This window comes from Schistocerca piceifrons, chromosome X, assembly GCF_021461385.2.
Source record: "Schistocerca piceifrons isolate TAMUIC-IGC-003096 chromosome X, iqSchPice1.1, whole genome shotgun sequence".
NCBI lineage: Eukaryota > Metazoa > Arthropoda > Insecta > Orthoptera > Acrididae > Schistocerca > Schistocerca piceifrons.
In genome coordinates, this window is record NC_060149.1 from 377,296,630 (window position 1) to 377,309,608 (window position 12,979).

A 12,979-nucleotide genomic window follows, 5' to 3' on the forward strand; every position below is an offset into this window, starting at 1 on the left:
AGCGTTTATCACAATTGCGTCGACCATCTCAGTATGCCCCTCGGCTGACCAACATCCCCACCAACTGCACCTATCTGGTTTCCCCATCCATGCCCCCCCCCCCCTCCCGGTCGCTACTTTGAGATTCTCACAGGAGGTCAAATGTGATTGTGCATATGCTCTGAAGGTGACAGATTCATAGGCCATCGAGGCAAATCAGTTATATTAATGCATGATATCTTTTCTTTTGGACATGCCCGAACATATTCTGACCTCAAATATAATGAGTTACCTTGAACACAAGGTCTTCTCCATCAAACCCATACGGATTCCAAAAACATTGGCCATGTTAAATGTAACTTGTGCCTTTTTCACATGACACACTGAAATCCATGTATCAAGGCAGTTGTGTAGCTGCAGTATTTCCTGACTTCTGAAAAGCTTTTTGAGTCTGTACTACATCGACATTTATTAACAAAAGTGCGTTCAGATTGGGTTCCAAACTAAATTTGTAGCTGGATTGGGTATTTGTTTGTAAGGAGGACACAACATGTTGTGGATGGCTAATCATAGACTGAAGTAGAAGTAACTTCAGATGTGTCCCAGGGAAATGTGTTGGTACTCTGTGTTTTCACTTATACAGTTGGCAGTAGTGTCACATACACGAGGTATAAAAGGGCACTGCATTGGCAGAGCTGTCATTTGCACTCATGTAGATCATGTGAAAAGGGTTCCGACATGTTTTTGGCTGCACAGTGGGAATTAGCAGACTCCGAACACGGAATGACATTTGGATCTAGATGCATGGGACAATCCATTTTGGAAGTCATTATGGAAGTCAGTATTTTGAGATCCACAGTGTCAAGAGTGTGCTGAGAATACCACATTTCAGCTATTATATCTCAGCACAGACAGTGCAGTGGATGATGGCCTTCGCTTAATGACTGAGAGCAGCAGTGTTTGTGTAGAATTGTCAATGCTGTGTGAAATAACTGCAGAAATCAATGTGGGACAAATGATGAATGTCTCGTCTAAGACAGTGCAGCAGAATTTGACATTAATGAGCTATAGCAGTAGATGACTGCCAAGAGTGCCTTTGCTAACAGCACATCATCAGCTGCAGCACCTCTCCAGGAATTGTGACCATACTAGTTGGATCCTAGATGACAAATGAATTCTAATTTCAGTTGGCAAGTTTTGCTGGTAGGGTTCGAGTGTGCTGCAGACCCCATGAAGCCATGGACCCAAATTGTCAACAAGGCTGTATGCAAGCTAGTGGTGGCTCCATAATGGTGTGAGTTGTATTTACATGGAATGGATTGGGTCCTCTGATCCATTTGAACGAATCATTGACTGGAAATGGCTATGTTCGGCTGCTTGGAGACCATTTGCAACCACTCATGGACTTCATGTTCCTGAATAATAATGTAAGTTTTATGGATTACGATGCACCATGTTACCGGACCACAATGTTCACGTTTGGTTTGAAGAACATTCTGGACACTTCGACCTAACAGTTTAGCCACCCAGATTGCCCAACATGAATCCCATCAAATGTCTATGGGACATAATTCAGGGGTCAGTTTGTGCACACAGTCCTGCATCGGCAACACATTCACAGTTATGGATGGCTGTAGAGGCAGCATAGCTCAGTACTTCTGCAGGGTGTTCCAACGACTTGTTGGGCCCATGCCATGTCAAGTTGCTGCGCTACACTAGGCAAAAAGAGGTCCAACATGATATTATATGTACCCCACGATTTTTGTCACCTCAGTGTATTATTGTATTTTCAAATGTAGTCAAGTTTTATATAAGTCGACCAAACATTAGCTGTGACCAGAGTATTATTTTATTTTCATATGTAGTCAAGTTTTGTATAAATCTGCCAAACAAACAAACTCTAAATAGTTTTCCATTATTGAATTTATTAATTATGTGGGTTTTTTTTTTTTTTTTTTTTTTTTTTTTTTTCAAAAAGGTTCCATGTAACAAGGTGATCAAACTCCCTGCTATTCATTTTGTCCTGCAGGGAAAAAATTTTACGCTCAAGGGTCCTGATTATGTACAAGAGGTAAGGCTCAATATGTAATAAATTACTTTTCCATAGTATCTGTATTTAATTAATGTAAAGGTTTGAATAAATGTTACCTTAGTCTGGATTATCTACAGTGGCTCTAATTTCCAAGAACGTTGTGTGAATTTACACTCTATAATTTTTTGCTTCTCTTTCAGATAATATAGCTTTTCTGAAAGTAACTGTGTTATACATTTAGGAGCGCTAAAGGTTCTGAAAATAAGATGCAATATAATTTCATGTAGAGGGAAGGAAACTGCATGTTGACCATAGTGGAAACTAATATTTTTTAAAGTAAGCTGAAGTTATATGAAGCAACACTGTAGTAATGGAATCAGAAGTCAACTTGCTCACCACACTATCAACTAAAAACAGCAAAATAATCTCAGCCTCAAGAAATAACAATATTACTTTCAGAGAGTATATTTCAATGCTGTCAGCTTCGTTTTAGTAGCTGTTTATGGTAGGTCACTGTTGCAATACTGAATAGGTCAGACATTGCAAGAATAGTGCATTCCATGATACCTGAACATAATTAATTACATGTAGATTTCAAAAACAAACAAATAAATAAATGAGTGCCCTCAAGCTGTCTATCCTCTTACAGAAAACCCGGGCTGGTATTTATGGATGCCAAGCACATCATGTTTCATTATTTTCAGTGTGTTGTGACTGCCCGAAGGCTGACAGACACAATTTCAGAATAGGTACCAATTTTATTCAGTTTGTATGAAAGATTCAAACTAAATGAGGAGATGCCTGGGATTTCAGGCTTTCAAATGCAGTGAAGACAATAATATTGAATGTGATACGAAGAGTGGCTGTGACTCAATAAGTTACAGAATAACAACTGGCACTAGCAGAGATATTGATCAGCTGCTGATGTAGCATGCTGTGGACAATGCAAATAAAACTAGCACTCTATATAAATTCCACTCAAGGCAGGTGACACTTAAAAGGAATAACCACTGGAAATGCAGAGCACATGACATGATCTCTCTCTTTGGCCACTGGGATTAAGATGTGATCTACCTCATGGAAATGAGGAGAATGAGTTTTAAACCATTGTAGATCTAAATTTAAACTGTGATGCCAGTCATATCACATGTAGCGGTAAGTGCAGTATAATGTGTAGGCTCTCACTTTTGCATCTGCATTGAACCTTTAATGGAAGGGTCACAGAGGCTGGTCCTATGGCTGGCAGTAAATTTCCACTTTAATGTCAAAATTGTTATTACCTGGCTAGAAAATGGGACAAGGTATCTGCATTGATGTGGCAGGATGTATGTTTAAAATGAATGCAGTGATTTTAATAACACAATAACAATGCCTTAAACTGAAGTCATTCTGCTATGTGATGAGAAATATATCAGTCAACCCCAGAAATCATCAAAAGGGCTTGTGGATGATAACCAACTTGAAAGGAACTCTGTAGGTGGACACCAGGTGGCTCATGTGGTTTTCTCTATTTGAGAAAAGCACTTTTAAGATGTCTGCTGGTTCTTTCAGGTGTGCGAAACAGAATGTGTACATCAATACAGTAATTGTGCCTGCATCTGGGATGAATCTTGAGATATTAATTAATGTTCCAAATCACAAATTTTAATTTGGCAGTGCTACAAGGTATGGAGACTCAAAGGATGGCATTTAGTTGAGGAGTAATCAGCCATAGCTCCTATTTAATGAGAATATGTTCCAAATACTCTACTTCTGGCTTCAAGAACCTAGCTGTTCTGTCAGTTTCAGTACGGACTTGTCTGCACTAGTGGTGAGAGAATGTTTATATTGCCGATTATTGTATCCACCTGTAGCTCTGATGTCGGCTGCATGGTTTACCTGGTGCTGCTACGACATTCTGATGTCATATAAAGGGGCATTTCAGTTAGGGCATTTTGATCTTGTGTTGCTTGAGTACTTGGAGCAGCATGACAAATAACAGTGATGCTGGTGACTCATATGAGAATGGTGAAATTGAACTGGTGGTGATGTAAATGATATTTTCAGCTGCCTGCATAATTACTGCTGATCAACAATTTTGTGGACTTGTTAGAGTGAAGGACAATTCAGATTCAGCACTTCAACACATGACTTTAGGTCTATCACATTTGGTATAAGACAATGTTATATGAGACACATCATCCTGAGCTTGAGCAGACAAAATGCCAACATCAACTTATGCCTTGTTGCTAAGTCCCTCATTGTGTGCTTAGCACACTGGACTTGTTACTGGGAGGAAAATGGTTCAAATTCATGTCTGACCATCCAGATTTAGGTTTCCTGTAATTTCCCCATATCTCTCCAGACAAATGCCAGGATAGTGCCTATGAAAGAGCATGTTTGTAAAATCCTTGAGACAATCTGAGCTTGTGCTCCGTCTTTAATGACCTCAATGGCAGTGATACATTAAACCCTAATTTTTCTTCCTTCTTTCCTTCCATCCTTCCCATTACACACAAGTGTGGTGCAGTGGCAATTCCTACTGAAGACACAAAACCTCTCAAGACACTTGATTGTATGAGTTGTACTGCCATAAATGGAAAAGACTCCTCCTGAGGAGAAAACGTGTCCACCAGTGGAGTGAGTTCTTGAGCACACCAGGCTAGAAAGTAACGGCAGTGGCAGTATGTTCACAACTGTTCCTCAGTGAAGATGCAATCTACATAACTTCAATCATAGATGAGTAATAATGTTGTTATGCTCTAAAATCCTTGTAACCAATTTGTTGTATCAGTTTTATTCAGGTTCTACCAGAAGTTCAAGCCAAAGAAGTTGTTGCTTGGTATTTCAATTTAACTTAAGAGGGTAATCAAGAATAAAACAGTGAAAAAATAGGTTTTGTTTCCAAGTTGGATTTAAAAGGTAAAGAGCAAAAAATGAGGGATGCTGAAATATGATTAGCAATGAACGCTGATACCCTAATTGGGTGTAATGGATAAGTCCTAGAGTGGCTGTTGGCAGTGGCAAAATTGTGCAGGTGTTATGAAGACAATGTGGATAGAACTGGCACTCGATGTAAATTCACTAAGTGTCGATGAGTGCTGGCTTATAATCATAGTGAAGAAGAATTAACTCTCAGTAATGCAGCCTACACATTGTAATGACCTCCTAAGTTGATAACATCTCACAGTCTGCCAAGGGGCAATGACAATAGAAGTCTGATACTGATGGATTGCTTTCCATTGAAGAATTCTGAAATGTGTAATTTATTCAAAAATGAGGTGATCTATAGATATTTTTTGTGCAGTTTATACTTTAGTTTAGTTTGAATATGAGGAGACCATACCATTTAAAATTATCAAAAAGGCTGAAAATAAACAAGTGTTATATGATTCACTGTGTCTGCTCCATGTTGTTTGTAAAATGCTTGGTTAATCATACATCTAGGATGCTACAAGAAAGGCACTTTTCCTACAATAACAACCTCATATTAATTTCAAAGTTTATTCTTGTATGAGGGCAATTAGGTGCCCACACCCTCCATCCACATTTTTGATCCAAGCACCACAGTGAGAGAGTTGAAAAAATTACAATACTTACATTGTAATTCTGATACTCTGATTTTTTCCCCTTGCACATTAGATGTGAATATGAAAAAGAGAAAGGCAAGTGGCACTGTAAAAGTTGCCCACAGCAGCACATTCAAAAGTTGCTTGTGGAGGGGGGGGATAGTAGTACTAACAAGGACAAGAAGAAAATATTTTGGCCTAGTTAAAAGATGGTACTGATATCAGTGAAATAAGCTTTATATTTTTTGGTATATGTTGCATAATAATGGAAGTAGAGAGGCAACTTGAGTTTTGCAAGTCTTTTCTATATGTTCTAAAGAAGCTCAATTGTGTATGCTATATTTAAATGGGCAAACTGGAACATGGTCCAGTCATAAAATTCTTTTGTCATGAGTGGCTCATAATTGACATAAATTTATCCAAAACTGGTGGAAGCTTATGTGCAGTTTTCATTTTCAACAGATCAGAAATGGGTGGCTAAATTCAAACATTGCCATACTTTGCTTGAAAATTATCAGCTTGAAGGATATCACAGAGCTGTAATCATAGGTGAAAACATGGAAAGTACACTTTTTCTTGTAACTGTTGTGTCCTGATACAAAAGTAGTGTGCTTTTGATATGTTGGAATCCATTTTTTGTAGGCTTCCTGAGAAAGTTTCTGTTGAGATAGTGATGGAAGCTAATACTGTTCTTCAAATATGTGTTTATAAAATGTCCAGTATAATGCCACATTTGAATAACCATAGCTTTCAGTATCACGTGCCTACTGGTACGTAAAAGTGAAAGAGGCTATTATACAATCATATGATAAATGGGCATTTGATACATAAAAGTTTATTTTTCTTTCAGATTACAAAGTGGGGCTTCACTGTCTGCCTATCTGCACTGGTTGGAAATGAAGCGAGTAATATTTGGTCACTAGGAGCATCATTTATTGCACAGTATTACACAGAGTTTGATATGAAGAGTGACCGTATCGGATTTGCAAAAGCTAATGTATAGCATAAAGTCAATGATAAATTTGCGGTCTCCTAATTTGTGTTCATTTCAATTATATCACTGTTTTTCTGGCTGAAACAAGCTGCTGTATTGTACAGACTGATTTACTATTCATTTGTTTGATAATTATGTGATTTATTATAAATAAAAATGCCATTTAAAAAAAATCCTCTGCAGCTATAGTCATTATTACAAATGATTGAAGCAATTTCACGCGGTGGCCGTGCGGTTCTAGGCGCTTCAGTCCGGAACCGCGAGACTGCTACGGTCGCAAGTTCGAATCCTGCCTCGGGCATGGATGTGTGTGATGTCCTTAGGTTAGTTAGGTTTAAGTAGTTCTAAGTTCTACGGGACTGATGACCTCAGATGTTAAGTCCCATAGTGCTCAGAGCCATTTGAACCATTTGAAGCGATTTCACAGCTCTACAATAACTTTATTATTTGAGATATTTTCACAATGCTTTGCACACACATACAAAAACTCAAAAAGTTTTTTTAGGCATTCACAAATGTTCGATATGTGCCCCTTTAGTGATTCGGCAGACATCAAGCCGATAATCAAGTTCCTCCCACACTCGGTGCGGCATGTCCCCATCAATGAGTTCGAAAGCATCGTTGATGCGAGCTCGCAGTTTTGGCACGTTTCTTGGTAGAGGAGGTTTAAACACTGAATCTTTCACATAACCCCACAGAAAGAAATCGCATGGGGTTAAGTCGGGAGGGCGTGGAGGCCATGACATGAATTGCTGATCATGATCTCCACCACAACCGATCCATCGGTTTTCCAATCTCCTGTTTAAGAAATGCCGAACATCATGATGGAAGTGCAGTGGAGCACCATCCTGTTGAAAGATGAAGTCGGCGCTGTCGGTCTCCAGTTGTGGCATGAGCCAATTTTCCAGCATGTCCAGATACACGTGTCCGGTAACGTTTTTTTCGCAGAAGAAAAAGGGGCCGTAAAATTTAAACCGTGAGATTGCACAAAACACGTTAACTTTTGGTGAATTGCGAATTTTCTGCACGAATGCGTGAGGATTCTCTACCGCCCAGATTCACACATTGTGTCTGTTCACTTCACCATTAAGAAAAAATGTTGCTTCATCACTGAAAACAAGTTTCGCACTGAACGCATCCTCTTCCATGAGCTGTTGCAACCGCGCCAAAAATTCAAAGCATTTGACTTTGTCATCGGGTGTCAGGGGTTGTAGCAATTGTAAACGGTAAGGCTTCTGCTTTAGCCTTTTCCGTAAGATTTTCCAAACCGTCGGCTGTGGTACGTTTAGCTCCCTGCTTGCTTTATTCATCGACTTCCACGGCCTACGCGTGAAACTTGCCCGCATGCGTTCAACCGTTTCTTTGCTCACTGCAGGCCGACCTGTTGATTTCCCCTTACAGAGGCATCCAGAAGCTTTAAACTGCGCATACCATTGCTCCTGTCGCCATTTTGTCTCACTGCGCTCTCGAGCGCTCTGGCGGCAGAAACCTGAAGTGCGGCTTCAGCTGAACAAAACTTTATGAGTTTTTCTACGTATCTGTAGTGTGTCGTGACCATATGTCAATGAATGAAGCTACAGTGAATTTATGAAATCGCTCCAATCATTTGTAATAGCCCTGTGTGTGTGTGTGTGTGTGTGTGTGTGTGTGTGTGTGTGTATATATATATATATATATATATATATATATATATATATATTCTTGTTTTTCTAATTGTTGTGTATGTTACAACATTGGTATCAGTAAAAGTAACAGCTGACTTTGTAAAGGAATTATTGAGCTGTCAGCTGGTATATACTGTAAGTTCAACATTGTAGCTCAGCTATTAAATCTGAATGGTTCTTTAGACCGTAGCATACAGACATAACACAACTATATTATCACAGCCTTTGAGCTGAAAGGAGGTGATAAATCCATCTATTTGATGGATGTGGAAGTGCTGAGGCTTAAGGTAGTGTGAGGATAAGGAAAAGGGATGGACAGCAAGGAAGTAGACATGAACGTGGCGACAGAGGAAACTCATTCACATGCAAACAGGGAGAGTTTCAATTTCTACACGAGGAAATAGGTTGCAAAAGGGTTGGGGGGGGGGGGGGGGGGGCAGGAGATTGGTGGTTAAAGGAGCAGAGGTAAGTGGAGGATGTGGACTAATGAACTTGTAGCCCAGGAGAATCGAGAGTAGAAAGACTAAGGAACTGTTCCCAGTTGTATAGTTCTGAAAAGTTGGTAGAATGAAATTTTCACTCTATAGTGGAGTGTGCACTGATATGAAACTTTCTGGCAGATTAAAACTGTGTGCCGGACCGAGACTCGAACTCAGGACCTTTGCCTTTCGCAGGCAAGTGCTCTACCAACTGAGCTACCCAAGCACGACTCACGCTCCGTCCTCACAGCTTTACACAGTTTTAATCTGCCAGGAAGTTTCATATCAGCGCACACTCCGCTGTAGAGTGAAAATTTCATTCTATAAACATCCCCCAGGCTGTGGCTAAGCCATGTCTCTGCAATATCCTTTCTTTCAGGAGTGCTAGTTCTGCAAGGTTCGCAGGAGAGCTTCTGTAAAGTTTGGAAGGTAGGAACGAGGTACTGGCAGAAGTAAAGCTGTGAGGATGGGGCGTGAGTCGTGCTTGGGTAGCTCAGTTGGTAGAGCACTTGCCCGCGAAAGGCAAAGGTCCCGAGTTCGAGTCTCGGTCCGGCACACAGTTTTAATCTGCCAGGAAGTTTCTGAAAAGTTGGTTTTGTGGCATAGTTTAGTAAGATGCCATTGTAATCAACCATTCTGTGTTGAGTTGCATGCTCTGCAACCAGTCAGTCAGAATTTGGCAGTGGCTGTTCATACCAGTGGAAGAGTTGCTTGGTGGATATGGTAATATACCAATTCATTACTACTGGTTGTACAGTGAATTGTCCCTGGAATGGGTGTTTGTCATTATTGTAAATGGAGTTGCTTTGAACTAGGTATACACTTTACTAAAATGCAATTTTTGCGTAGCTGATTGTCTTGAAGTTGACTTCCTTGTCCTCACATAGAAGTACGATAATGGCACAGGCCTACTTTGTATGAATAAAACCACTGTTGGTAGGATTCTGAAAGCCTTTTGAATCTCTGTTTATGAAACAAAATAAATATCTGTAAATATTTGTATTTTAACCCTTCAATCATCAGAATAACGAAATGTAACATTCATTTGCTTCTGTGAGCTGTCAGGTCCAACTACAAAGTGTTTGCTTTCGACTGCTTCACAAACACGACATTTCTCCATTACTGGACAGCTTTCCACCAAGCATTCCCAAAGAACTAGTAAAAAGATAACATTTAAAGCCAGTAGATTGAAATCATTATCAAAGCTGTTAACTAATAACTGTTTAGCAAAATTTAGTATATTTAAATTTACAGTTTTTATGTTAAATCTTCTAAACATAGAAGATATAAATAATTTCTGTTATGTTGGAAGTAATCAAGTTTAATGGGTATAGTTGTATATGAACACACAAATTTATAGAAAAAAATTACCAAAACCTCGCATAAAGATATATGGATGAGAATATGTCAGCACAGTGATTGCAGCAAGCCAGTACTAACAGAAACTCCCTTTTTTCCAATATTGCAAGACAAACTGGAAAAATTTTCAAAATTTTAGATTACAGCTGTTTACAATATGTACAGTCTTGTCTTCTGGTCTTGACTTACAATCAGTTCTTCTGACTTCTTTACCCACAGTCATGGTCTTCACTCTGTTATCCATTAGTTTATTACCTCTTCATCATAGTGTCTTTTGCTCAAGCATGGTAATAGTAGTCTTTCACTTCGTTGAGGAACCATCAGTTTGTCCTACAAAATATTCCTTGCATTAGTACACAGAACCAGGTTCCCCTAACACATAACAAAATATATTAAAGCAAAGCTTAGTTGGAATTGTAGGAATGAGAAGACAAACTACTCAAAGAATGTGAGGTAAAATTTCTTAACATATACCACTTAATTTGCAACAAAGCAATTGTAAACAATTATTACATTGAAGATGTTTTCACGTGTAAAGTTAGACAATCAATAGCATCTTCAGATGACAAACAATGTAAGTGAAGATAAATTTTATATACAAGAAACTGTCATCATGAAATATCATAAGTTGGTGTGTATACCAATAGTTAAACGACCAATCATACCCATGTACTGAAACATGAGGATATGAGAGAGTGTTTCGCAGAATGTATGTTGATCATATGAAATAACTTAGCAAAGCTTTTTCATATATAATTTTGCAGTAATATCGACACCCCATATCTTTTGATTCATTTTTGTAGTAATTTAACATTAATACAGTTCGAAATACAGACCATTATGCACATAAGTAAATAAATCCTAAGCTGTGCCTAGATGCATTGCCATGGTACAAAATACAAAAAGGTTGTCACCTGACAGAAGTAACACAGTGAGAAAACTGCATAAATAAAAATGTTAATAAAGCTAATGGGATTGATGTGTCATTCCATATCTGTGATCAGTATTTTCATTGTGAAATTCTTTTTTGGAAGAAAATAGACAAGCTGCCTCCATATAGTGAAAAAAGAAGTATAATATTTCATGAGAAAATTAGTAATGCTCACAAATATTATAGCAATTAGTGTGTAACATGTGACTAAGTGTACGGACAAACCATATCAGTGCATGGTAAAATATTGAAAACTACAAATAAGTACAAATTGAACTAAAATGTACAGCTCCTTAACCACTCACGTATGCTGGTGATATTGAATGTTCATTCATAAGTATTCATTTCCTGAACTATATTGAAAGTCAAGGTATTATGTTTGCATTCTTACACAGCAAAGTCAAATAATGTAATCACTTTGCACAAATACTGTCATGTAACATTGTGCATTTATAACCACCACAAACTGTAATGCTCATTGCTGAGCATCATGTCCCCATGAATCAAGCGTCTACATCCTGGACTTTACCAGCTTCTCTTAGAGCCTGCTGGAGGCATGAGGGACTAGTTTTTGGAAATTGAAGATGTCAGGTGACTGAGGCTTTGAAAGGCCTGTGGCCAGGTTCCTCAAAGCAAGGGCTGCCTGTCTGCCACAGCCTTCTGAGTTGGTGGTCACTCATGGTACACACTTTGTCTGAAACCACATGGACAGACCTCGTAGCGACAATGCGGCCAATGTTAGTAACACCTTCCAGCAGAGCAGAAGATGCCCTCAGCCAGAGACAGCATGCATGCCACCTTCCCTTGAATGCTGCGCATGGATGTAATTCAAATGCTGTGCCCAATCAAATTGCATTCCACTAGACCTACACAGATATGCCTTGTCCTGTTACAACAAGCTGTGTCTGAATTTAGTAAATGTCCATTATACAGCTAACAGTTCTTTTCTAGTTACATTTTGGATTCTTTCATGTTTTTGGAGCATCGTACATGCAGAAGCAACCATCAAGTGTTTATGTTCCCATCCAAAATTTTTATATAGAACAAATCCATAATCACTATCATCATAAAATAGACAAAATGTTAAGGAAGAAAGATTGTGTTTAATGTCACATCAACATCGAGGTCATTAGAGACAGAGCAGAAGCTCAGATTGTGATGAGGATGGGGAAGGAAATCGACCATACCCTTTGAAACCATCCCGGCATTTGCCTGGCGTGATTTAGGGAAATCATGGAAAATCTAAATCTGGATGGCCAGATGCAGGCTTGAACCATCCTCCTCACAGATGCGAGGCCACTGTGTCAACCACTGCCTCACCTCACTCGATAAACAAAATGGTAAGGATAAGTCGAGTCTGTACAGAACGTTGCAGTTACTGAGCACTTGTTATAGAATGAAAAGCTTCCTCACACTCTGTCCCATATCTAGACAGAATTCTTTTTCAGTAAGTTGTAGAAATGTGATGCATTTGTACCCTTGACTACTAATGTATTTTCTATGATATCCATACATGACGAAAAAGGATTTCAATTGATCCTTATTGTTGGGTACTGGAAACTCAGCAACGGCTTTAGAAAACTCTGTCCAAACAGGCCTCAGAAGGCCCAACAGTACCAATAGACCGCCATATCATCCTCAGCCTAATGGCATCACTGGATGTGGATATGGAGGGGCATGTGGTCGGTAGGTGTACTTTTCTCAGTAATGCAGTATCCCAAAAACTTCAGTTTATTAACTACAAATTTATATTTTTCTTATTTTAATGTCATCCCTCCTGATCGCAATTTGTCAAACACTTCTTTTAATAACAGGAAATTCTCATCCCAACTCTGAATGTAAAGCAAAATTTCATTAACATATATGGTTAATTTAGAAGACAATTTCTGACCTAAAACATGATTCAAAGCTCCGATGAACTCAGGTAATTTAAACCAAAGAATACATCACAGTGCTGGTAACCTTTACCATTGTACAAAAATGTCGTATATTT

General features: G+C 38.9%; 1 protein-coding gene across 1 annotated transcript in view; it reads left to right on the plus strand.

The window, feature by feature from the left end:
* LOC124721865 (lysosomal aspartic protease-like) overlaps positions 1–6,707 on the plus strand; it is a 41,657-nt gene extending 34,950 nt beyond the window's left edge. Inside the window, exons 8-9 of the mRNA XM_047247001.1 lie at positions 1,958–2,050; positions 6,410–6,707. Of these exons, the coding sequence (XP_047102957.1) occupies positions 1,958–2,050; positions 6,410–6,562 (246 nt within the window). The 3' untranslated portion in view covers positions 6,563–6,707. The remainder of the gene's footprint in view (positions 1–1,957; positions 2,051–6,409) is intronic.
* Positions 6,708–12,979: the final 6,272 nt, after the last annotated feature.